The sequence below is a fragment of the Mycotypha africana genome, assembly GCF_025528875.1.
Source record: "Mycotypha africana strain NRRL 2978 chromosome Unknown BDF20scaffold_1, whole genome shotgun sequence".
NCBI lineage: Eukaryota > Fungi > Mucoromycota > Mucoromycetes > Mucorales > Mycotyphaceae > Mycotypha > Mycotypha africana.
The window spans coordinates 1,265,426-1,290,985 of NW_026515725.1; the positions used below are offsets into that span (position 1 = coordinate 1,265,426).

Consider the following 25,560-nt stretch of genomic DNA (forward strand, 5'->3'; position numbering starts at 1 on the left):
CCTTGGCTCTTTTAAACCAACGCAGTTGGCGCTGTATGTTGCTATGCAGATGCACCTCTAACCAAAATTTATGTCTCCCAGTTTCGACAATGACCTAATCGACGCTTCCATCATTATTTACAGAGTTTAGCACACCTTTATATGATGACTAACTGCTCAAAATAGGTAGAAGTACGGGTGCTCCATTCCATAATTTAGCCTAGGTTCATTTCGACAATATTGGCTACTGCGCTTTCTTCTCGAACAATTACATGGTCCACTATTCTCGCTCGGGATCCCACATTAATATGTCTTTCCTCTTAGGCTTCTAGCATCTCTGGAATTGAAAAGTTTTTTTTTAATTGTTAGAGTTACCGCATGATATTTTTACATGTCGGTGCCTATGTCTGCACAACTCGTTAAGCACTCAATTATCCTTGCGACACATACATAATCGGCGATGGACTTCAATTGCTTGCCAGTTCTGCTTAGCATCTCTTGAAGATGGGATTTTCACTTTAGTGTTGGCCTTGGATAGTCGTTTTGGTTGGTACTAAACTATGTAAAGAGTCAACTCTAATTCTGCGTACTGTCTTTGTAGGTTAATTATGCTTATTCCATTGGTATTACACATACATTCATTATACAATGTTCAAAATAAGTAAATTGGAACTTTAAAAATTCCAGAAAAAAAAAAGCACACGTCATGATTTAAAATAGACATAAACTGGCTATCTTGCAACTACTTTCCAGAAGGTCAAATACAACGATGCTTGATTTGCATTTGGCAGTTAAGAATGTTAGATGAGATTGAGATTGAATTTGAAGGTTGGACAGGCCCAACTTGAGTGACTGAACAATCACCGTCCTTTCACTAACTAAATGTAGTCTTCGGTTATACCAGTCTTCTTTATGGATGGGGCTTTGGAAAAGAGGTGAAGAAAGTCAACCATGGCCATAAGTTGTAGACGGTTAAACTATGTATCCATAGAACGGCTTCCACAGATCTTTGTTCTTATTGTTTACTGTTTGCAAACCCATCAAATACCTATGTATTGTTCCTTTTATCAGTTGAAAATAAGCCGTTCCTCTATTGTTTTCAAGCTGCAGTAGGAGAGGATCATGTGAAAAATTGGATTGCCCCAATTTTCGGATAATTGTAGTAGCAGCAGACAAAGTGCTCTTAAACTGTAAACGGTACCAAATAGGTTTCTACAATCAACCTATTGAAAGTAAACATTCAATTTCAACGTGGCTCAAAGGCTCGTCGTTCTACCATGTTAATATACCCATGGCCACTCAAAGAGCTTACTGTATTTTTTAGAAAAACGCAAAATACTACATATCGCAACTTTCAGTAGCCATGTTTTAGGTTCGTTGTATCCCGAACCTGAAACTTTATTTTTTTTTTGATTTTTTTTCTCTTTTTTATAAAAGAAAGGAAGCTTAAATTTTTCGATTCTCCAGTTGCTCCTTAGTACCTTCTTCACTTTTCACCTTGGTTCTCCCATAGTTTTTACAATGCTCGCCGGAAATAACACGGAAAAGAAGCCTGTGAGGTAAATAAAGCACCTTAACAACTATGTATCAACTTGTCTAAATATTTTACTTTTATCTTCAGAGTCTGGGTCGATGGTTGTTTTGACATGATGCATTACGGTCATGCTAATGCTTTGAGACAGGTAATGAAAAACAAACATCTGGCATGTCCTTTGGCACTCTTTATTCATTACTAGGCATTTTTTTTTGTTTTCTTTTTTTCTACAAAAAGGCCAAAGCAATGGGTGATATTCTTGTCGTAGGTGTTCACAATGATGCTGATATTGCCACGAATAAGGGGCCTACTGTCATGAAAGAAGAAGAAAGGTAGAGCAATAGGAAAAATTCTTTAAAAGGTTCGATTATCTATGTTACTGATGATCAAACTTTGCTAATCTATAGATATGCAGCAGTAGCAGCATGTAAATGGGCAGATGAAGTAGTTCCTAATGCACCCTACAATACCACAGTGGAGATCCTCAAGGAACATAACATCGATTTCTGCGTTCATGGTGATGATATTACCACCATGGCCGATGGTACAGATTGTTATCAGGCAGTGAAAGATGCAGGACTCTATCGTGAATGTAAAAGAACCGTAGGTGTTTCTACAACAGAGCTCGTCGGCCGCATGCTCTTAATGACGCGCGATCACCACAACAAACGCCGTAGACCATCGATGAAAGATGAAGATGAGCCCATATCTACTTTTGCTGACGATAGCAATATCACACCTTTCAGTGCGAACGGACCCAAAAAAACCACCGTATCACAATTTTTGCCTACTTCACGCCGTATCGTACAATTCTCATCGGGTCGCGAGCCCAAACCTACAGACAAAATTGTGTATGTGGACGGTACATTTGATCTATTCCACGTCGGGCATATTGAATTTTTGAAAAGAGCCAAAGCATTGGGTGACTTTCTGATTGTTGGCGTGCATGACGATCAAACTGTGAATGCCATTAAGGGATCCAATTATCCTTTGATGAATCTGCATGAACGAGCTTTGAGCGTGTTGGCTTGTCGTTATGTGGATGAGGTCATTATAGGCGCACCTTATAGTGTGACGGACGAGATTTTGAATGGAGAATACAAAGTAGCTGTGGTGGCTCATGGGAACACCCATTTGGATACGGATATGGATGGAAAAGACCCCTATGCACTACCCAAAGAATATGGTATTTATACAGAAATTGATACCCCCAATTCTACTATTACAACTGAAGGTATTATTGATCGTATTATTGAGAATCGTAAAATGTAAGTTGCATGGATACGAAAACTATCACCGTTGACATTGATGACTAGTCATGAATTTGAAAGTAACATTTTTTTTACTTCTGTATGAATAGTTACGAAGAGAGACAAAGAAGGAAAAATAAAAAAGCTATTGTAGAGCGTCAAAAAGAAGCAGATGAGAAACAACAGCAGCAAGAAGGACAGCCAATATAAATCATGTAGCATTGTATTTTACAACATCAGTTTCGCTATTTATTTATTCATTTATATATGATCTCAATAAAAAACCACCAAATTATGTTCATTTATTGCTATACAATTCAAAAGCACTTGATGTTTACGCTAAATGCTGTATTAGATGCCTTGGATCATTCAATCCAAGATGGCTGAAAATGAAAGTGAAGCTTTGAATATAATTCATACGGCGAAGCGATACGGAGACGAGATAAATGGCTACTCAAAAAAGGTGCAAGGAACAGCAAAAAGAATTTATTGCTCATCTGCTTTGTAAGGATTGGCTATTTCAATTTCCCAAAAAAAGAGTAAGCTCATAACCAAAGACTCCTTTGAAAGGACAAAGAAGAAATCTTGCCGAATACGGAATAATAACAGCCCTTCTGGAGATAGGTGATTCAAAAGAGCAGTTTATAATTTTTAAAGAGAGAGAACGAGTGGAAGAAGGCCGTATATGCAATACAACAGTTACTCGCTTTCAAAAGATAGTCTGAAAGCATACACAGATGCTTATTCACTGTCTCTATTATCGTGTTCAGCCAAGCCTATGACGCTTGGTGAGGAAATAATAGTGCTAAAATGGCCTTACAGGATCCCCTTTGAAAGAGTCAGACTCTAACTAAGTCTTTTCTTTCTCAAAAGCTATAGCAAAGAGACCGCGGCTTCTAAAAAAAATAAATAGGCTGACTGAGTTGCAACAATCGATTGTGTGGGGTATAAATTGGTACCTTTTTTTTTTTTTTTTTTTTTTGGGTCACGCAACAATAAAGCTGTCATTTCTCTATTTCTCCCATTCGACCATTTGCCTAATGGATCTTGCACTAGACATAACGTCAACATGCCAAATCAAAGTGTTACTGATACCAGTTCCACCCATCAAAAGTTTAACATTTTCCAAACATGTAGAGATGGTGAGGCAATTCCATACTGTTCGACTAGGCGATGTCACGCCTAATCTACAAAAAGGGACCAGTGGTATAGGGCACCTTCTTTCTCGCTTTCTTTCAAAAATGGCCTGAAAAAAAAGCTTACACTTTTTGTTTCTGATGCATATAGCCAAGTTTAACAGCCAGGCTTTTCGAGAAGGACAAATGCACTTCCAGTTTGTGACCAGATATGATAGAGAGCACGTTCATCTTGAGGATTTTCAGCCTCATCGACGTATATTTGGTGTAAGACTTTTTATCACAAAAGAAGCTATAGTATGAACAATGATTAGAGTATGCTGATGATGGTTCTTTTTTCCTTCATAAATCTGATGCTGTAGGTGGTTGGTATCATGGACTGTAAAGAATGGCAGGATAAAGACTTGAGTGAAGGATGCAAAAAATTCAAAGAAATGTTAAAGCAGGTTGGATTGTAATTTAAATTGGCAACCGAAACAATTAGCCCCTGATGGATTTCCTTAACTTTCGTCCATTTGATGTTGTTTTCTAAATGATCATAGTACCCCACTGCCATAGCGACAAGGTGTTTTGCATTTGATCCAACTGAAAATCAACCGGATGACACGAAAGGGTTGATTATGATCCCCAATGTCGGTAATATGTCATTTTATATGAGCACCATGATTTGTGATTTTGCGAGTGAGGTCTTGGATCAGTTTGCGTTTATTGTGAGTAGTCAATAGAGATGAAAGACAAGGGAAGCATCCCTTCGCATAGATGAGGGTCCTTTCTTCTGAGCTTTGCTTTTTTGTTTCTTACACCGAGTCCTATAGGCAGAGCGTATTGAAAGATTAACATTGCTGAAATCCCCTCATCAGGCCACTTTCCTGTTTTCAGGCCCAACGAGCCCAGGATGGCTACGCAAGCAGACCACCAACAATGTACCTATCCGGCCTCAGCCGTCGATGAGTACGCCACAAAAATCAACTGTGAACAGCAGGCAGTCTCAAGCACCCGCCCCCATGCCGACACCCTCTTTGTCTTCGTCTTTTCTCCGAAGAGCAGCCACTTCAGCCAGCAAAGATAACCGTAAAAGCTTAGTGAATACTACTACTACTGCTTTGGATACGAACAGTCCTAGTGCCACGATGGAACCTCCACCGTCACCGAGACCTTCGATGACACGCTCCACTACGTTTTCTAAAATCATGCCTCCAACTATAGATGATGAATCCAAGGATCATCAAACAAGACAGCGAACACCAGGAAGGATCAAAAAACTTTTGGGTGATTTCTATTTATTAGCAGGCAGATTACCAGATGCTTTAGCACAGTAGGGTTTGTTGATAAGATGATTCTATTGCTTTCTTTTCAATACTTGGACGATGTGCAATAAGCCGTCTTGCAGATTTTGCTAAAATTTTTTCTTTTTTTTTTTTTTTTTTCTTTTTGCTCATCCATGCGTAGCTATCATGAAGCAATTCATACGATGCAGAGATTGCAGGATTACTTGTGGTTAGCAAGCGCTAAGGAAGGTCTTGCTTGTACCATGATTTTGATGACTTGCCTTCGCAAAGAAGAAGAAAAAGTAAGAAAAAAAGAAAAAAAGTTCATAAAAGGGCTATGTCTGTCGATCGATGGCTTTGTTTGACCCCTTTTTTTTCTTTTACTTAAAACAGCACATTGTTTCCCGTCCAAGACTTTTGAATGAAGATGATGCTATTGCCGACCCCACACCAAGCTTTATCGGATTGTCTTCTCCTTTTTCAGCCTCCACCTCTACCGTGAATGGAGATAAAAGAGAAGAGGCTACAGTGCAGAGACCAGTCGATATCGTCTCAGAAATAACGGATCTCTATAAAGATATTATTGAAAACTATGCCAACGTCTTTTCGACGTTGACAAGAATGCCTCCGAAATTGATTTATGCAGAAGCATGCTTAAAAATTGCGCGCTTCTTGACAAAAGTGTATATAAACGAAGGTTGGGACGATCATCTCTCAGTCAAACTATTTCACTGTGTACAACAACAGAGAATGCATCGAAAAAACAGAGATACCGCCTCTTTTTGTTCTTTTTGGAAAAAGGGAAGTGGGCTGAGTCGATTTTCAATCGCTCAATGGATGACAAAGTTATGGAGTATGAATATGGATGATTTGACCGTGTTGGAACAAGTAAAGTAAACAAGACAAGATAAGAAGTGTAGATGGGAAAAAAAGGGAGATTCTGTGGAGAGAATGAAAAACGAGCTCACCTTTGTCTCTCTCTCTCTCTCTCTCTCTCTCTCTTACGCACGTACATACACCTCCTACTTGAATTAGATTCATGTATTCACTCATATGTCTTCCGTGTTGTCGACGATTGGTTATCATCGAAAATCAGCGTGGATTTTGTATGAGACATTAAACCGTATGTTACCGATGCTGATTCAAGACAGAGCCGCCATGGCCGGCTGGATGAGCGACCCTTCCAGACAAAAAAGAGTGACAAAGGATGACGACGGTATTTTAAAGATGCTTAGAAGGATGTGCGAGGTGTATGGCATAGAAGGTAATAAAAGCCCATCCACATAAAGAAAGAGAAGCGCTAGGGAGGGGGAGGGGGAGGGGGGAGGGAGAACTGCCACATTAAACATAACCTCTATACGTTTTAAAATGAAAATACACAGATGTCCAGAACACTGGCACCCTGTTGCACTCGACACAAAAAGTAGAGGTTCAAAGCAATCCTCAACAACAAGAAAAAGTCAACGAGAACATCCATTCCAGCTACCCAAGAGCAAATGATAGGAAAGAGGGTTCTTTTGGTTGGGTCACACTTCAAATGGATGTGCTAAGAGAATGCATCATTATTGCAGAGGCCATCCATGATCATGCCTCGCTTCTTCACTACACCGAGGTACTCTTGCGTAACTTGTACAAGTATATTAGTAAAGAAGAACAGATTCGGCTTGCTTCTTCTATACAACGTATCACCCATGCCCACCCTAAAACCTTCACCCCAGCGCTGAACGTGCAACAACAACAACAGCAGCAGCAGCAGCAAGTAAACCATTGGGGTTTCAACCTCATCCAATCGATTGTGCCGGTGCCTCTGATAGCACATAAAGCCATTTATCAACATCCAGGGTTGACACAAAAAGGCTTTACACATAGCGAACAGAAGCGTATCCCTTCTGACGATCCATTCATCTATAATCCATTTTCTAAAAAGAAGAAAGAGCCTGAAATCCATCTGATAAAGAACGAAGTATGTGAATTCAGAGTGGTGATGACCAATCCCTTTGATTTCGATCTTGATATCCATACTCTTGTTTTAAGGTAAAGTAACTACCGTATACCAAGATCTATTCACCCTCCCCAACCCCCCCCAACCCCACCGCGCACACCTGCACAAAAACACACATTGAAAAAAAGAATAGAAGAGAGAGATAATCAAAAATTGCTTCTAGTACCTCAGGTGTCTCTTTCTCGTCTGTGCCATCCGTAGCTGTCGTACCAGCGAACGATAGTGTAGAATTGATATTAACAGGGACCCCATTAGAGACGGGTGCACTCATCATTCGCGGATGTCGAGTAAAAATCATGGGTTTTGCTGAACAAGAGTTTTTGTTGGATGATCAGCAAGACAGTGGCAAGAGCATGACAGTCCAGCAACAACAACAACAACAAAGCAAAGGCAACCCGTCCAACAGAGGTCAAGACGGCAAGCTTGGATTTAAGGAATCGAAAAGAATCAAATATAGGTAAAATCAACAATAAAGAACCGAGGTAGGGCAGATAGGGATGTATTAACGTCACGCGTACGATGGGTTATGCATTTTCAGTGGTCTACGTGTTTTTTCTAGCATGTCAGAAAGCAGAAACAAAGTGGAACGAGACAAGTCGGATCCTACAGGGTCAGATACATCGTTGATGAGCAGTCGATGTATCACGCTGAATGTCATAGAGGAACAACCTTTATTGAATATCAAATCGACATCGATCCTTCATGGAGCGATCATGCTATTCGAAGGCGAAAAAATCAAGGTCACTGTGGAAGTAGAGAATATCGGCAAGACGCCGGTTGATTATCTGACGTTATCGTTCATGGATTCGACCACCATGGATCCGCAACCTGTTCACCCAGAATGGTCGATGGCAGAACAATATGAAGCGGAGCTTTATACGAAAGGGACACCTGTCTTCTGTTGGGAAGACATATCGCCAAGCACCCAAAAGGACGGTGCGAGCAGCGAGGAGGATGAGCCTCTTTATGCAGTAGGTAAAAGAATAGATTTAGAGCCAGGTCAAAGTACCACCGTCAACATTGGCGTTTACGGCAAACAAGGCTGGTAAAAAAAAAAAAAATTGCATTTTTGTGTTTTGTCCACACGAGCGAAAGAGAAAAGGTTATTCACAGTGACTGCAAATGATGTTAGTACATTCGGTGCTATTTTCATCGTGTATGGATATTTGAATAGGCAAAAGACGCAGGCATCAAGCAAGGCACTGCCGACGTTCACTTTGCATTCGGGTGCTGTCTACACAAGACAGCTGTATCTCCCTGTCCATATCACTGTTCATCAGCACCTGGAAGCTGCTTACTGGGATGTTTTACATTTACGCGACTACACAGTGGGTAAGCGAGGAGAGGGGACTGAGCCCTCAGGGTATGGTCAGCACCCGTTGGAACAATTATTAAGTTCTCAACAGCAGCAAGCTCCTGATGATGAAGGGATGAAGGACACGAAGGATCAAAACGTGGATTGTCTATTGACGTTTGATCTTCGGAATACATGGACCGTTCCTCTCGATGTTGCGTTTGCGGTCGACAAGAGTGATGATATGGACACGAGCGACCACAAGATCCTCTATACACTGACGATTCAACCCTCCATCACGAAAAGGTAAGTGGTCGCCGTTTTGGGGTTTTCATTTCAGTGGGGATACGTCTGCTTTTTTTTTTTTTACTCAAAGTGGCTGTACTAGAATCGTATTGCCGTTGAAAAAGTTGTACCTTTCTACTCAGGGACGCATGCAGGCGGTCCCTTGTTTTGATCCCAACAAGCAATTTGTTGTTTCTCAAAGGCCCAAGCTGGCTCCGGAAGAAGAACGAGCACGTCGAGAAATGTTTTGGTATCGAGAGCAATTATTGGCACGTATTCAAGCCACTTGGAAATGCTCCAGCAGTGCAAGGGCGGGACGCCTTCAGCTTCGGTCCTCACTTCACTTGAGTGCAAGACAGCTCGCTGTTCTTACAAAGCAAGATATTGAGCTATTCATTCACATGCCTACGGAATCCACGACAGCTCCACGAAAACGAAAAAGTGTGGTAAAGGAAGTAGGCTATCGACAATTTGAATGTTTCACCAACGAACTTGCTCCCATGCATATCACAATAAGAAATAAGTATGGTAAGTAAAAGAAAAAGAGTAGCGAAATGAAGATGAACAACCCTTTTTTTCATCCTGGCTGTTGTATTAGCGCATCCTGTAAAGCTTATTCTTAGAATTCAACCCGTTCAAATCTACCATACGGGAGCCAAAGAATATGATGTGAGCGAAAAGCTGTTAATACAAGGCCTTTCCCAAGTGGTGCTACCAGAAATACCGGCCAATCACGGTGAAATAACGCATTCCATTGCTCTTTGCTTTCTGTCTCGCGGTCATTTCCAATTTCTATACCATGTTGAGGATGTCCACACGCGAGAAATATACCATGATGACGATGGGGCATTTGTCAAAAGCAAAGACAATCGTTGATTGAATTGTGACAGGTAGAGAACAGGAAATAATAAAAGTCTATGCCTACTTTGAAACGGAAAAAGCCATGACGAGGGCCATCATCGTGACCCTCTTTTACAAACTACTCTTCGCGTTCTCTCTGATATGTATGCTCGCTCACACATCGGATGACACACTTGTGTGCCTTGATCTAAATCAGGCAAGACGTTGAAGCAATTTTATTGGTGCTTTTTCTTTGTTTGTATTTGAGCGACCAACAAAAAAAAACAAAAAAACAATGAAATATGAATACTTGGCCGATCCTTTTTTCATAAGACTGCGTACGGAAGGGAAGCAAACTTTAAAGTGAAAAAAAGTGCTTCGGTTGTTTGTCATACCGATATTACTTTTTTCTTTGTTACTCTAGATTTTTGAAAAAAAAGAAAGGCCAGATGTCTACTTAAGAGAGCTACGATAAAGCATAGAAAAGGATAGCGTGTCAGACAAGACAGCTTTCGATATATAGAGTTTAATAAATACAAGTACTACTAGAAACAACCTGTCAGAAAATCCTAAACTACGCCTTTTCACTTTGAGCAGTATAGTCATTGGATCATCAGACATTTTATTGTTTTAGTTTGAAAAAAGAAAAAAGAGAGAGAGAGAGCCGTCACTTTATCTATGTGTATAGATAAATCCAACATGATCTATCATCCGTCAAAAGCATCACTTGAATGAGCTTACGCCATGGATCTTTTATGTTTCAACTTTTCTCGTTTTTTTTTTTGCCAAGTGGGCGAAGGAGACGATGACAAAAAAAAAAAAAAAAAAAAAAAAAAAAAGCCAAAAAATCCTTGTATTGCCAAGTATCGCCATGGTTTTCGTTCCAAGCGTTGTGTCTATACGAAGACAGAGATTTGATCATGAGACGGCAAGTTTTTCAAATCCATGTACGCCCAAAATTGCTTTTGTATGCTTTATTAGGAAGAGAACGAGATAAGCTGGCTTTGTACGGTAGTCAACAGTAGCATAGAGAGAAGTATGAATGTTGACACTATTTCCTCTCAAGAGAGAGAGCGTGTCATTGTAAAGAGATAGAAATGGTGAAGGATCTCTTTTGTCAAGCCATTTGTCTTTTTTTTTTTTTTTTTTCACTGATGACATTTGCGCCCCCAGCTTAAGGACTAAGCAGAGTATATGAATGCATCCATTTAAATAGGGATCCACTTTTTTGCGACTCTCCTTTTTATTTTTGTTTTTTTTTCCTCTTTGTTTGACCTTACGGACGCACACCTACTTATTCACACATTACTTGACGTCTATTTGTACAAATTGCTGCTGTTTATATTCTTATCATGTTGCAATTGAAATTCAATAAAGGAAAACTTAGTACACAACAACTCAAAGACATTGAAAAGGTATAGAGAGGATTGATGTGATCTGTTTCTAAATTGCCAGAATGGCTTACTCATCCCGTATACAAAGATCATTATTCAACAGCAGAGTGCAAAAGTCGCCAGCACCACCACGACAAGCCTTGCTGATGTCAATGTGCTTCATATGAATACGACAGAGCTTTTTGCTCATGTGTTGAATTTATTGATAAAGATAAACGCGCACCAAATGTTAGGGTTGACTTTATCTCAGTTGTTGGATTTTATCGTGGATGTTGCCAACCAATATCACTTTTTCCAACGTACAAGCGCCACCACAACAGCGACAGCCTCTGAATCGCATAAGATACTACCTTTATATCATACGTTTTATCATGCCGCAGATGTCATGACAATGTTGCACTATTTCTGCCATGACCTCAAGGCCAATGAATTCTTGACAGACATGGATAGGGTTTGCTTAATGGTAGCCGCATTGTGTCACGATATAGGTCATGTAAAGTAGCCAATATTTTTTTAAGGCGTGTCTGTCTGTGGAAGAGGGTTATCTCACTTTTGTTTTCTCTCTCTCATGGAAACCTTCCAATAGCCTGGTTTGAATAATCATTTCCAAGTCAGTATGAAGACGGAGTTGGCTAAACAGTTTGGTGATAAATCGACGTTGGAGATGTATTCTGTTTATTTGACAATAAAGTTATTGGGCAAGCATGAGATTTATTACCAACGCAGGGGTAGCAACAGCAAAAGTGGTAGTGCTGGTGGCTGCAACAACAACAACACCAACAGCAAAAAGAGCCACGTGGCTACTGCCCTCGAACGTGAAAAATTCATTGAAACGATCAGGGACTTTATTTTATCAACCGACATGATGTATCATCAAGAATTAGAGTCTCTCCTCCATTCCTTGTCCTCTGAAATAAAGCAAAAAACCAAACCTTCTTTGATCTCGACTGCAGGCATGTCGCATGCTGTTGGCCCATCCACAAAAAAACGAACATTTGCCACTGCCTTTTGCTTACCACCTCCACTCAAGAAAAGAAAGCAGCAAAAAGCAGGAGAAACAGCTCCTGCTGTATTGAACGAGAAAGGTCGCTTTGACTTGTGTCGTATTTTATTGCATGCAGCCGACATTAGCAACATGACCCGTCCTTGGTCGATCGCCAAGCAGTGGTCTGATCTGGTGGTGCAAGAGTTTTATCTTCAAGGAGATGAAGAGAAAAAGAACCAAAAGACCGTGTCTCCGGGTATGGATCGAGACAGCAACACTCAAGCCTCTATCAGTTTAAAATTTGGGTCCTTTATTCATCCTTTCTTTGAAGCGTTGGCTCATCTATTACCCGCATCCTACATTTTAGTGGACTATCTTTCTTCCAACCGTCTCCTTTGGGAGACAGCAGCAGGGAACACGGAGCACATGTCAAAAAAGAGAAAGATCTCGTCCTCAGGGGATACTTGTTCTACACACCTTTTACCCAACCACAGCAACAACCACAGCAACAACAACAAGCATAAACGATCCTCCATTATGATGCTGCCGACCGTCAAAGCGGGGGATGACAGACGATGCTTGGGCTATAGAAGTTACAGCTATCCTTCTGCTGTATGTTATGCCACCCACACACCTACTGCTCATACTACCATTCTAGAGAAAACCAACTTGGTACCCATCTTAGAATTCAACCCACCTACTTTTTTGTATCATCCTCTAGACACAAACGCGACTACTTCCATTGTATTTTATCATCCTTACGATTTCTGAAAAATATCACATCATTTTCGTCGCAAAATAAACTTGACTAGAAAGAAAAAAAACAAAAAACAAAAGGTTTCAAGTAAAACTGGGGGGTGCGTGGCATCTACAGAACGTATAAGGCTCAAAAATCACATCATGAGTTGTGTTGGTTCCTGAAAAAAAAAAAAAAGGCCCAGATTTGTTTTGGTTAATTGTCTTGGGTTTCCGCTTTCCAAATAAATCTTTCTCCGAGGAAAACTTGATAGATTTGCGTTCCACCAGCGCACGTACACTCGCGTTTTTTTTTTCTTTTTTCTTCTTCTTTTCTGTTTTAGCAGAAAAAAAAAAAAAAAAAAAAAAGTTTCAGTTAAAAACATGATGGTTTTCCCAAAAAAAGCTATTTTCTATTCCATTGGGTAAAAAATATCATTTCCAGGAAAGGAAATTTCCTAGATTTGTTGGAAAGCGGGGGTGGAGAGGAGGAAAAATGCTTTCGTGCTTTTTTATCGCTTCATTGAAAATAATACATCTACAAAAAAAGAGCGTCCTAAAAATCAAGCATGACGGAAGACAAAAGAAAGCCTAGGCCGAATACAGAATGGTGCGTTTTTTTTTTTTAATGGATCACTGTTTGGTAGCAGTTCTGAGACATATTTGCTGAATCAGAACTGACCAAGCTGACAGAAAAAAAACAAGTATGTTTTCTGTTGCTGGGCTTGAGTGTATTTGAGCGGGGGTCGTACGGTTTCTGCACGCAGAGACATACAGAATAGAGTAGGACGTGCATCAAAAAAAGCAAACGTTACTCTACGGACGCGGGGGGAAAACGTCCTACTGAATAAGTGGTCTTTTTTTTTTTCATCAGGTGAACAACATTCTTAGAACGGAGAGAGAGAGAGAGAGTGGGTTGAACAGTGAGATAGGGCACTTTTGTTCTTTCTGAATTCGATTCATGCATTTTCTGCCTTCAAAAGACATGAAAAAAAATTTTATTTTATTTTTTCGAAAACAGGACAAATAATTAAAAAAAAAAGAAAAAAAAAAGAGGCGGGAACCCCATCTTGTTCACTGGGAAGGGGAAAAAAGACGTTTCCATTACCAGGAAAAAAAAGGTGATTTTCGTAAAAAAAAAAAAAAAAACCCACTTTTTCTCTTCTTATCTTACGCTTGTGTTACCATACATTTGCAATTTTTTTTTTCTCTGAACCAACAGAATGCGTTTCCCTTTTGATTCATTTCAGAACCATAAAACCGCAAAAACGCAATCATTAATAAAAAAAAAAGAAAAAAAAAAAAAAGGGTTTTTTGTACCTTCCCCTTTCTTTTTTTTCCCTTCTTTTCACGCCCTCCATTATTAAGATCATTGATACCCTTTAGAGTCATATCCATACAACAATGTTTCATACCGTTACAACTTCTCATAACAATACCACAATGACGTTTCTTGATGACCAGGATGAAATGACGACCCCGACATTAGAGTCCATCTTGGATGCTCCAGAGTCAGATACGTTCAAGGAGTTTGCAGCGTATTTGCATCAATCGTACTGTATAGAAAACTTGGCTTTTTGGATCGCCACACAGGAATATCACAAACAATATGAGTCCAGCAAGAAGAGAAAAGAACTGTGTGGAAATATGATTCATCGTTATATTCGGCCCAACTCGTCGTTAGAAATCAATATACCTTGTGATATGCGTCAAAGCATACTCGATCATTATTACCAAGACAATTGTCATTTGCACATTTTTGATGAAGCAGCCGAAGCTGTGCTGGAGTTGATGCGAGTGAATTCTTATCTACCATGGATCACGAGTAGTAATAACAGTAGTCACTTGCCGTCTCCTACTACCACCACCCATAGCCTCAGTACATGCTCTTCACCACCGAGATCACCGCCCTCCTCATTCAAGCCAACACCACCACCACCACCACCCTCATCCTCATCACAGCAGCAGCAGCAGCAGCAGCATGGAAGCAAAAGAACAAAAGGATGTTTAAACCATTCCAATTCATCAAGTACCTTATCCACCCATGCTACAACGGACACTCTCCTCAGTGCTTCCTCCACGACCTCTCATCAACAATCCAAATGGATGCAACTCATCAAACATCAACGCAATTGTGTTTCTTTGGATCTTGGTCAGTTGAGTCCTTCCAACGATTCCTTTACTCAGCATATTTCATCGTCCTCCTCTTCTCCCCTCACGCCTACCTCAACGACCTCATCCTCCTTTGCCACCGTGGGCTCAAAGCAATATTGTAAATCCATGCTTAGAAAAATGAAACGATCTTTTTTAGGTCAACCACCATCACAAAGTAATAGTAAATGAAAGCGAATGGGCACGCTTCTCTGCTTTTTTTAATTTTTTCAAATCATAGACAGCTTTTTTTTTTATAAGATACCCTTTTCCCCCTCACTCTTCTGTTACCCAACCTATTTTATTGTAAAAAAATATAGATAGATAGATATCATTTTTGACTTGCTATCAGGAACCATTGCATTTGAAATAAAAAGACTTTCTTTTTTCAACACCTGTCATCGCGGTGTGTTACAATAGAAACATCATGATGACAAAAATAAAACGGGGTAGTAGCTTATCATTCTTTACAAGTTGCCCCTGAAAATGTGGGGCACCTTTTCCCCCGCCATCGTCCTTTTTTTTTTTTTTTTTTTTTTTTTTTTTTTTTTTTTTCTGCGGGCCCATTCAAGCCTAAAAGAAGGCTTGGTGAGGGTTAGGTTTTTTTTTGAAGAAATGGGTCGGCCCACATAAGACATACACACCTGTCGATCAAAAATACAAAAACGTCATTCACCTTTTTTTCATACCTTCTTTTCCCCATCGGTAGAAGGAGGGTCCTTCTTTTTCATTGTTTCGCTTCTTTCCGCTAGAAAAGTTGGCAACAGATGCACAATAAAACGTGCGATGGACTTGCTTCCTCATGATGCCAGTCATGGACTGTCCAGTGGCATCGATGCACCGCCGCCATGAAGCACTTTTGGACTTTTGCAGCCAACACGACTTTTTTAACCTTGGGCTGGCAGGGCACGTGTGGAGAGGGGGAGATGGAGAAGGATAGAAACTCCGATGACCCTTTCAAGCCCAATGGCTATGGCCATGACAGGGAAGAACCCAAGAGAAGGGGGTCAAGGGGATGGCTTCGTTTCTTTTGGGTTGTCTGCCTTTTGCTTGCTATCGCTTTGATGATTCCCATCGATGGCACGATACGGAGAGAGGGGTGAGGTGAGACGGCCTAAACGTATATCAGATAGACACGCGCATCATGGCGCGCGCGCGCGTTAGGGTCGGAAGGTTAAAAAAAAGCCGGTTTCTTCTTGAATCTTTTAAGCGATCCTCCTTCAAAGGGGTGGCATGGGAAGAGTTCTATTGAAAAATGAGCAGCCGATAACGTGTAGGTTGTTGCTGATAACAGCAACATAAAAGTCAGACTTATCCTACGCTACTAGAAGATGGACGCTCCAACACCAGACGCCAAACGTTTTCAAGATAAAGAAAGAAAGAAAGCAAAAAAAAAAAAAGGGGTCTCCTGTTTGACCCTTTCTTTCCGCTTAAAAGTATAACGTTGCTTGCGGAAACCCTTCTTCCCTTTCTTCTCGTGCCTTATGTAATGAGTGAGGGCGAATCGTATTTGTTCGACACAACATATTATCCGGGAGGTCTCTTTTCATCGTTATGTAATCAATGACAACTTTGTTTCTACTTGAGAGAACGATGTGTATCGTTTGTGTAAAAAAGACGGGTGAAGAGTTATTTTGTCTTGCGCGCTATTGGACATCTACTGACTTGCACACGCTGATACAACAACAACAACAACAGAAAGAAGACTCTGTTCGTATACTCATCGGTGGGGTTCTAAGCAAAAACATAAACTCTCTTTGTTGAAAAGACTCTCTATCCAATGGCAATTGTCATACGTTTTGCCCCTTTTTAAACATGTCATTCTCTTGACATTTTGCCATACCAAAGCATGGGAAAGCGCTTCTCTTGTTCAAGAGTCCATGTGACAGCAATAGAACTCTTTAAAAAAATACACTGGGTTCACAATAAATGATAATTTTATTCAATGATCGAGAGAGAGAGAGTAGGTAGGATGAGTAAGGAATAGGTGTTTTTGATCAAGACAGAAAGTTTAATAAATAATAAGAGAGAGAGAGATACTGAGATAGCATCATTAGAATAGCTGGTATCGTGATGAAGAAGGGGGATGAGATTGTAAAAGTGAAAATAGAGAAAAGAGAGGATGATGTATATGTAAAGTCTATAAAAATGCACAAGTCGAGTTCAACACCGACGTCGACAAGCCAAAACAGTTTTCTTTTTAGGCACCCGTATTTGTCACATCGTAATAACAAGAGATAGGTTGACCCAAAGACGGCAAGACAGATGGACCACAGCTCATGGGATCATAGTAATAGCCGACGACATCAGGATGATGGGAGGTCCGCGTAGGATCGTTCAAGAACTTTTCTGTACGAAACGCACTTTGGAACGAACTCAATCTTGATTTTGAAGGCGCTATGGTGCTGGTCGTCGATAACACATCCTCTTTTTGTTTGTTTTTGACATCAGTAGTGGTAGAGTGAACTTGGTTCCATTTGAAAAAGGCCATGGTGATAGGTATGCAAGTCAATAAGGTGGGATGTCTGTCTTTTTTTGCTTGAGGAGCTTTTTGTTTTGTTTTTTTCTTGTAGGAAAGAAAGAAAGTAGATTTAGAGTGAAAATGTAGAGAACTACTGTTCAAAAAAAAAAAGAAAAAGAAAGACGTGTTTATATATGTCTTTCTGTATCCATGATGAACGGCTTAAACAGTTAGCCGTTGATCGTTCATGGGCAAGGAAATGAAAAAGAACAGGTTGATGAAGCGGTATTTGAATCTGCTCCGTGGAACGGACATAGGAGGAAATTCCAAGCCATAATCAGATAGGTAAAGGGAAGTAGGACGGATGAACGTAAAAGCCCAACCCAATTGTCATTTTCAAAGCGCGACATAGAGGCGTTCTTTTTTTTTTTTTTTTTTTTTTCGTGCGTTGACCGTTTTCCTGATGAACAGCTTATACCACAGCAATGATCCTCTCTTTGGTCAAAGTTCAACCTGAACTGAAACGCCCTAGAGAAAGAAGAAAACATGTAAAGAAGAAGGGACTCACTCACCGGAATGTAAAAAAAAAAAAGTGTTTGAAATAAGAGTAAAAAAGATCAGGATAACACTTTATCCGATATATGGGGTCAAAGATGAGAATGAATTATTCTTTTTGCAAATATTAAAAAAATCGTGAAAACATTGAGAAAAATGACCTATTTGCAGCAAAATCGCTTTAAACACATTTTTATTGCGTCTCTTCTTAAATGCAACCAAAGGTAGAGAGGGATCATTGTAGATACCTTTTCTATCTTTTTTAGATTTTTTTTTTTTCTTTTTTCTCCCCTCGGGCTGTCCATGAAAGGCAATTAGCAGTGGAGCATCTACTGACAGCAAATGAAAAGAGCACACAGTCTCACCCAATGATGTGTGAGTTACTGCCATGCTTGGTTTGGTGACTGAAATAAGGGCGGCCTCATGTACTGTACATCCCATCTACACATGGTTGAATTTATTTCAAACTATACCAAGTCATTCGCGATTGGCTCTGTCGTTATTTAGAGTCAGTGTGAAATGAAGAAGGTAGAAGCGTTTTCTCCTTTTTTGAAAATAGATGACTCTACCGTAGAGATGAACGTTTTTGTTAAAAAAAATCCCCCCATTTCCAACACCGGATAAAAATGATCTCTTTGAAAAGCTAAATTATCTTTTTTCCAAGCCAATGAAAATGAGACGTGACAAACCGGTGATCTACGAATCGTGATCTGAGCGGAAAAGAAAAAAAAAAACCGGTTTGTTGGATGTCGGAGCAACCCTTTTAGAGTCATCATAACAAAAAAAAAGAATAGAGTCTATCTTTTTTTTGTTCCTGGTATTTTCTTGGGTTAGAATACTTGGAATAAGTGCGGGCCTAAAGTAATGAAAATGATCATCCTATTGGCGTAGAGCATAGTGTCTTTATAATACACACAAGCTCTCTATGTCGTCTCTTTCTAAATCATGATAGGAACCGTTTTTTTTTTTGTTTTTTTTTTTTACGATCTACAGGAGTCCATACTGTGAAAGGAAAACACACTGTTATTTTGGTTTTCTTGGCAACTCTTCAAGATGTCTCCTGAAATGACAAAACATAAAAAAAAAAAGGATCGGCCTCTTTTTTAGGCAGAGAGTAAAAAAAAAAAAAAAAAGTTCAGGGTATAGATGAAGCATTTGAGTCAATGCAATCATGCTTTTTATTGTCTTCTGACCGCCTCCTGAACCCAGAAGGATGGTTTAAACACACTTTTGCTCCTGTCAAATTCTGAAATAAAAGGTAAAAAAACCTTTATTTCTACAATTGTAGTTGATGTGAAAGAAAAAGTAAAAAGCAAAAATGGAACGAATAAATAACCCAGATGTGGGATGGTAATTACAGATAATCAATAAGAAAGGTGTGACATAAGGAAACAAAAAAAGAAAAAAGCTGCCTTATATAAAAACTGATCTCTACTTTTTGAATGGACAAAAAAAAAAAAAAAAAAAAAATTTAAAAAAAAGGTATGAACTGGGTGGGCTTCGGGACAGATGCAAAAATGACTGTCCTATTTCGGGCTCGTCTTCTTGTCTCTACATGTTTGGAAAAAGAAATAAAAGAAAGAAACCTTTGGAAGAAAGCGTGGTTCCTCTCTATGGAGGTGCGTTGTGGTGGTGGTGGTGGTGGTGGTAGGTAGGTAGGTAGGTAGGGTTGGGGCTGGGCTGGGGGTGTTGTCACATGTATTAAGCGGCTGGTGCACTATGCCCGCATATAAATCCTGAACATAATAAATCATCTTCGCTATCGGACACATGGGAGGCATTGGGTGATATTAAACACACTCTGAACAGTAATCTTCGAAGACGTTCATGTGAATTACGGCAACCGGCCATGGCGGCTCTTTCAAACCAAACGGTCGCTTGACGTAGATCCACGGTCACGCCCAAGCCTTTTTCATAGCAATTGGCCAGATGGTATTGAGCGGCTACGTGGTCGAGTCCTGCCGCTTTGGAAAACATAGCAAAGGCGGACGTGAGATCTTTGTCGACGCCTAATCCATTCTGTAAATGCAAGCCCAATTTGTCCAAAGCACGCGCATGATTCTGTGCGGCGGCTTTACGATACCAATACACGGCTTTTTCGTTATCGACCGCCGAGACACCGATGCCATTGGCGTAACAAAAGCCCAGATTGCATTGTGCCCACGGATTGTTTTGTTTGGCGGATTGATGATACCAATAGACAGCACGGGGACAGTCTTTCGCCACACCCAAGCCTTCTTCATAACAGAAGCCCAACGAGTTCTGGGCCAACGCATTGCCTTGCTCGGCACTCTGACGGAACCACTTGACGGCCTCCCGCTCGTTCTTGGGCACGCCGATGCCATTGCGATAGCAGTAACCGAGCGACAGCTGGGCGGGGGCATGGTTCTCTTCCGCGCTTAAATAGTACCAAAAGACGGCCTCTTGCTCATTGACCTCGACACCGATGCCGTTCTGGTAGCAATAGCCCAACGAGTGATAGGCAAAGATGTTGCCGCGCTCCGCGGAACGACGATACCATTGGACGGCTTCTTTTTCATTCTTGGCCACGCCGATGCCGTTCTGGTAGCAGAAACCGAGATTGTGCTGAGCGCGTGCATGGCCCTGAAGCGCCGCCTTGGTGTACCAGTAGCTGCCGGCGGCGTCGTTCTTGGGCACGCCGATGCCGTTCTGGTAGCAGTAGCCTAGATTGCACTCGGCCCACGGATACCCTTGCTGGGCCGACTGGCGGTACCAGTACGTGGCCCTCTCCACGTCTTGCGTCACGCCGATGCCATCTTCGTAGCAGTAGCCCAGGGAGTTTTGGGCAAACGCATTGCCCTGCTCGGCCGACCACCGATACCACCGGACCGCTTCGTGTACGTCTTTTGCGACGCCAATCCCGTCTTCGTAACAGTAGCCGACATTGTAGATGGCGACGGTTTCGCCTTGGGCCGCTGCGCGACGGTACCAGCGCATGGCCTCCACTTCGTCCTTGGCGACGCCAAAGCCCTCGCCGTAGCAGTAGCCCAGGATGCCTTGTCCGCGCGCATGGCCTTGCTCGGCACTTGCCTTGTACCACCGGAACGCCGCCTTGGCGTCCTTGGGAACACCGACACCGTCATGATAACACACGCCCAGGGCATATTGAGCACACGCATCTCGATCTTCGATGGCCGCCTGAAGGATCCATTGAATGGCACTGCTGTTGCTGCTGCTGCTGCTGCTCGAGAGCTGATTGACTTTGTTGGCCCATGCTTCCGCTTCCACTCGATCGATGTGAACACCCGGTCGTCCGTATTTTCTTAAAAAGGCGAGACGTGCCATGGCCAAACCATGGGGCTGTTCGGGATGATTGGCTGCATTTAAATAATGATACTCTGCTTGAATAAACAATTCTTTATCACAATGAGAAGACGGCTGTGATGATGTCGTGCTGCTCTTGTTGTCGTCCTTGTCAAAAAAAGGTGGTGATAGTGGTGGTGATGGTGGTGCCTTACTACTACTTGTGCTCACTGAAATGCCTAGCCCAAATTCATAACAAAACCCCAAAACGGCTTCGGAGGGCACATGCTGGCATTCTTCCATGGCTTTTTTGTAGTAATAAACAGCCAAGGTGGGATCTTTTGGACAACCTGCTCTACCAAACAAATATTGATTGCCTTTATTAAAGTAGTAGTCTCCATTGAAATAGAGACTGGACATGTGTTTCTCCCCCACTTGAGGAGAAGAAGGCTGTATCTCTGTTGTTGTAGGTGTACTGGGCGCTGTCATTGTCGACACTGTAGTGATGGAAGAAGAAGAAGACGAGGAAGAGGTGGACAATAACTGAGGTGGTGGAGGAGGAAAGGACTGTTGCTGTAGCTGTGGCTGTGGTTGTGGCTGTGAGGATGAGGATGAGGATGATAATCTTGTCAACAGAGCTTGTTTTGACCTAGAAAGCATATTTGAAAAAGAAGACATAATGGAGATGTATGGATTGAATTCCAACAAAATCAAAGAAACGAGTTCGACTGGGAGAGACTTTATGCAAAAATCAGAAAAAGAGAAAAAAACAGAGTGGAAAAGGAGTGGGGGGCTTTCAATAAAAGAAAGAGAGAGAGAGAAAGATGAAGAAAGGAACAGATCATACTTTTTTTTTTATTTTGGTTTTATTTCTTAAAAAAAGGGGTAATTTAGCTGACAGCCCATTGTAAAAAAAAAGAAAGTCGTAGTCGTTGTTGTCTATAATAACAGGAACCAACCCTATTGCTTCATTCACTTTATCAGTCTTTTTTTTTTCATTATGTTACTGGTGAAAATGCGCTGTGTTACAAAAAATAAAATAAAAAAAAAATACTGTAATTAAGGGGAAGCAGAAAAGAAAAAAAAAAAAAAAAAAAGCCAAAAAGGCTTGTTTTTTCGTACTTTTTATTCTTTTTTTTTTTTTTTGTTTTTTTTTTTTTTTGTTGTTGTTGTTCAGCCCATGAAAGAAATGTTGTCAAAAGACATTTTCTATGCGACGAAACCGTGTTTTCAATCGATTACAAATCATGCAAAAATAAAAGTGTTGTCAAAAGGTTTATTATAAAATCTCGTCTGTTGTGACAAGCTCAAGCTTTTTTTTTTTTTTTTTTTTTTTTTTTTAATTAACGAGTTCTTTCCTATTTTTAAAATAAAAGGAATTGCTTGTGTAGCCTTAGGGTTAAGGTAAATCAATGACACACTAAAAAAAAAAAACCGAGATTTTCTATTCGGCCCTTTTGACATTCAGAAGCGTTTGTATTGACCAACCGAAATAAAAAAAAAAATATTAGAGTCTCTCATTTGATAGACATTGCTCATCTCAACTTGGATCAGGCACAACAGTTATCAAGAAACTTGCAAAAGGTAGATGGATAGAGACAGTGATTTGTATGGAGGGATCTAACAACCTAAACGTTTTTTTTGGAACACTTTCATTGCTTCTCCTCCACGCACCTCTCTCTCCAATGATAGATTCCTATGTGTAGGGAAACCATCCTATTAGTCCAATTCAAAGATAGATTTACATTCGTATGCAACAAGAAACGAATGAAAGAGCATTATGAGGAAACCATGCTTCTTCATCCTCATGCATTGACGTTTATTGCTGTAGAAGGAAAAGAACCAGTGCAAGTAAGACAAACCTCTCTCCTCAAGGACCTATGGACATGGCTATCTCACACTGTATCATTCTAATTTGTAGCATAAAGAAGCCCCTGCCCATGTCGTGCATTGGTTAAGCCAGAAATTGTATCCACAGTTGACAAAAGAGGTTTGCTACTTTGATAAAGTACCTCCTTTTATGGTCGCTTTAAATGGTTGGTTTCTCGAATATCCCGTCATTTACACAACGCATTCTATTCACGATGATCCTGAAGGAGAACTGGATGAATGGGAGGTGAAGCCAAACTGTCTTGGCGGTCGAACGCTCCATGTCATTCGCCCGTGCATTCAAGATATCGTCTTTTTTGATGACGATCACAGCAGTAACGAGGATGCATTATTCAGTTTTAGTTGTCCTGAAGGCACACTGGATCGGCAACACCTCGAATTAATGAAACAGAATTTAAAACTCAAAATCGATCAACGATTGGACGATCTAGATCGTTTATCGAAAGATGTGGTAAAAAGGAACAGCAACAATCACAACAAAAAATGGACGTGTCAGATACAAGTAGAAAATGTTTCTTTAGATCGATTTGCTTTATAAATATTCATACTGTCGCGAGGATGTATCTTTTTCTTTTTTGTCTCTTTTTTTTTTCCTAATGGGGGCTATCGGGGTCTGTGTCTTTTAGGACAGTTCCATGCGATATGGCCAACGACACCACAGAAAGAACAACCAGCATTCTCATTCTTCATTAGCACAGAAGCAGCAACAGGAGCACGAGTGGCCGTGGTAAGCGTCACAGCAGCTTGATGATGTAAGCATTGTATGTCTTGAAGCCTCATTGTTTCACCCTTTTTGTCAATGTGTTGCGGGAAAGAAAGACCTTGTCAATCTTGAAGGGAAAAAAAAAAAGAGGCCTTTGTGAAAAGAAAGAGTCTTGGGTTGCTTTATATCTTTTTTTTTTTTTTTTTTTTTTTTTTTTTTGTAATTCCTTTCAATGCTTAAAATGAAAAAGCATGTACGCGGATGGATCAAAAACCTTAATTATGTACCGATACTCTCTTCTTATACTTCAGTCCTTTTTTTTTTGTAATATGAACAAAAGCCAAAAGTCAGCATCCTAGCTTTACCATTGTCGAAGGGTAGAGGATGCAGAAAGGATGTCTGCCTTCTCCCAGTAACGAGCTTCTACAGGCTTCAAGTCAAGATGGTGGATGGTTGGATTCTGCTGCCATAAACAAAGGGTTTGATTAAAGTTTGGCTTTTTTCCCTTTTCCGCCCTTTCACTCTGGAAAGCATAGTTTGAACATGACGACAAGATGAAACTGACCCGGAACTGAAAAACAATAAAAAACACACAGACACAAACAATGCATTGAATGACATTCAACAAGGTTGGCCATCATTCCCGCATTTTTTCTTATTGTCCCTACTCTCCATCCATCTTCGTCATGACATAGACAGCATGCAAATGCTCTTTTCACGCCTGGATAGGTTCTAAAGCTTTTGGCATTTCGCTCTTTTTTTTTCATCATGATAAAAATGTTGACAAGTGACAAAAAATGCCCTTCCCCAGTCCTGTCAGAAAAGAGAAAGAATGTACGGATGTCAAGAGATGTAATCATGCGCCTATAGGGGTGGACATACACAAGGAGGAATTTCCTCTTGAACAACAAACAAAACGTTGATCGAGTAAAAAAGAAGCGTGTGTTTTTTGGGAGTCTTTTACGTCTTGCCATAGTATGATTTTTCCAGCCTGAGATAGACCAGTGATGCCTCTTGTTGAATCAAACCTTGGGGGGGGGCATTTGCTATTAGCGCGCATACCTGTAATATCTCGATTTCCAAACCTCCCACTGAAAGCGACTCCCCTTTTCTTGCTATGAAAAGACCGTGAGCTAATCAATATGCTTTTTTTTATTTTGCGCATCCCATATCAAAAAGAGGCTACTGTTTTGAAACCATTTTTGAAAAGAATAGGAACAGCCAGCAGTGCGTTACGTTGGCCTGCTGCATAAAACATCTGTCAAGCAATTTTTTTTGTCTTTTTTTTCTTTCTGTGGACATCATGGAAATGGAGTCTAAAATTGGAGAAAAAAAAAAAAAAACAAAACAATAAGGCTGCTTTTGAGTGGGGCAGCTCAACTTTTTTGGTTTCCCCCTTTGAGCTGAGATACATATACCTTAACTGAACATACGCAGTTACCTCATCATACGATGGACTCACGTAAGTCGCTTCCAATAACGATAGCGTTTGCTGGTGAATGTGTGTTTGACCAAAGGATATCTATTGTCTTTCTTTTTCCTCCTACATAGAATCAACAAGGTAACTAAAATAAACTCGCTTTTTCATCGTTTTCAAGCAATGCATAATAACCTCATCAACCATCTACAACAACAACAACAACAACAAGATCATTTTGGAAACGACATGGCGTAAAAGTACCTGGCAGGTAAAAAGAAATAAAAACGCTGACCAAGAACGTGGGTTATGCAGACGGAGGGGTGAAAAAAAAAGGTGGCATTGACATTCTAATGGTTAAAGTGTTCAATATACTTTTTATTTCCACTGTGTCCATTGCAAATCCTCAGCATTAGT

At 40.6% G+C, this 25,560-nt stretch overlaps 9 protein-coding genes across 9 annotated transcripts; 6 read left to right on the forward strand and 3 right to left on the reverse strand.

The window, feature by feature from the left end:
• Positions 1-1,455: 1,455 nt before the first annotated feature.
• Positions 1,456-3,109, forward strand: BDF20DRAFT_997153 (uncharacterized protein). Its single transcript, XM_053085433.1, has 5 exons — positions 1,456-1,538; positions 1,601-1,661; positions 1,751-1,845; positions 1,921-2,781; positions 2,874-3,109. The coding sequence occupies exons 1-5, from the start codon at positions 1,501-1,503 to the stop codon at positions 2,971-2,973; spliced, it is 1,155 nt and encodes a 384-aa protein (XP_052940488.1). The 5' UTR covers positions 1,456-1,500; the 3' UTR covers positions 2,974-3,109.
• Positions 3,110-3,803: 694 nt separating this feature from the next.
• BDF20DRAFT_811356 (TRAPP II complex) lies at positions 3,804-9,284 on the forward strand (the record flags this gene model as incomplete). Its single annotated transcript, XM_053076682.1, has 13 exons — positions 3,804-3,969; positions 4,051-4,166; positions 4,262-4,345; positions 4,442-4,609; positions 4,715-5,214; positions 5,349-5,469; positions 5,561-6,055; positions 6,203-6,408; positions 6,650-7,201; positions 7,333-7,566; positions 7,744-8,214; positions 8,302-8,769; positions 8,852-9,284. The coding sequence occupies 13 exons, from the start codon at positions 3,804-3,806 to the stop codon at positions 9,282-9,284; spliced, it is 4,014 nt and encodes a 1,337-aa protein (XP_052940489.1).
• A 1,891-nt stretch (positions 9,285-11,175) lies between these two features.
• Positions 11,176-12,456, forward strand: BDF20DRAFT_804819 (uncharacterized protein; the record flags this gene model as incomplete). The annotated part of the gene is made up of 4 exons (XM_053076480.1): positions 11,176-11,475; positions 11,569-11,672; positions 11,775-11,867; positions 12,018-12,456. Coding segments are annotated over 4 exons (936 nt in total), but the record flags the coding sequence as incomplete, so codon positions are not given.
• Positions 12,457-13,761: 1,305 nt separating this feature from the next.
• BDF20DRAFT_31007 (RGS domain-containing protein) lies at positions 13,762-15,155 on the forward strand. Its single transcript, XM_053075175.1, has one exon. The coding sequence runs from the start codon at positions 14,107-14,109 to the stop codon at positions 15,043-15,045; it is 939 nt and encodes a 312-aa protein (XP_052940491.1). The 5' UTR covers positions 13,762-14,106; the 3' UTR covers positions 15,046-15,155.
• A 317-nt stretch (positions 15,156-15,472) lies between these two features.
• On the forward strand, positions 15,473-16,739 carry BDF20DRAFT_983931 (uncharacterized protein; the record flags this gene model as incomplete). The annotated part of the gene is made up of 2 exons (XM_053085162.1): positions 15,473-15,952; positions 16,622-16,739. Exons 1-2 carry the CDS (start codon positions 15,702-15,704, stop codon positions 16,737-16,739), a joined length of 369 nt encoding a protein of 122 aa, XP_052940492.1. The 5' UTR covers positions 15,473-15,701.
• Positions 16,740-19,047: 2,308 nt separating this feature from the next.
• BDF20DRAFT_992545 (uncharacterized protein) lies at positions 19,048-21,953 on the reverse strand (the record flags this gene model as incomplete). The annotated part of the gene is made up of 4 exons (XM_053085377.1): positions 21,783-21,953; positions 21,349-21,545; positions 19,708-21,246; positions 19,048-19,115 (listed from the first exon to the last, which is right to left on the reverse strand). Exons 1-4 carry the CDS (start codon positions 21,809-21,811, stop codon positions 19,048-19,050), a joined length of 1,833 nt encoding a protein of 610 aa, XP_052940493.1. The 5' UTR covers positions 21,812-21,953.
• A 335-nt stretch (positions 21,954-22,288) lies between these two features.
• Positions 22,289-23,584, forward strand: BDF20DRAFT_843499 (uncharacterized protein). Its single transcript, XM_053079568.1, has 5 exons — positions 22,289-22,407; positions 22,510-22,537; positions 22,645-22,717; positions 22,826-22,984; positions 23,055-23,584. Exons 1-5 carry the CDS (start codon positions 22,314-22,316, stop codon positions 23,559-23,561), a joined length of 861 nt encoding a protein of 286 aa, XP_052940494.1. The 5' UTR covers positions 22,289-22,313; the 3' UTR covers positions 23,562-23,584.
• On the reverse strand, positions 23,585-23,938 carry BDF20DRAFT_843501 (uncharacterized protein). Its single transcript, XM_053079569.1, has one exon. It carries the CDS (start codon positions 23,801-23,803, stop codon positions 23,627-23,629), a length of 177 nt encoding a protein of 58 aa, XP_052940495.1. The 5' UTR covers positions 23,804-23,938; the 3' UTR covers positions 23,585-23,626.
• Positions 23,939-24,165: 227 nt separating this feature from the next.
• BDF20DRAFT_31048 (uncharacterized protein) lies at positions 24,166-25,067 on the reverse strand. The gene has a single exon (XM_053075176.1). It carries the CDS (start codon positions 24,698-24,700, stop codon positions 24,245-24,247), a length of 456 nt encoding a protein of 151 aa, XP_052940496.1. The 5' UTR covers positions 24,701-25,067; the 3' UTR covers positions 24,166-24,244.
• Between the last annotated feature and the right edge of the window lie 493 nt (positions 25,068-25,560).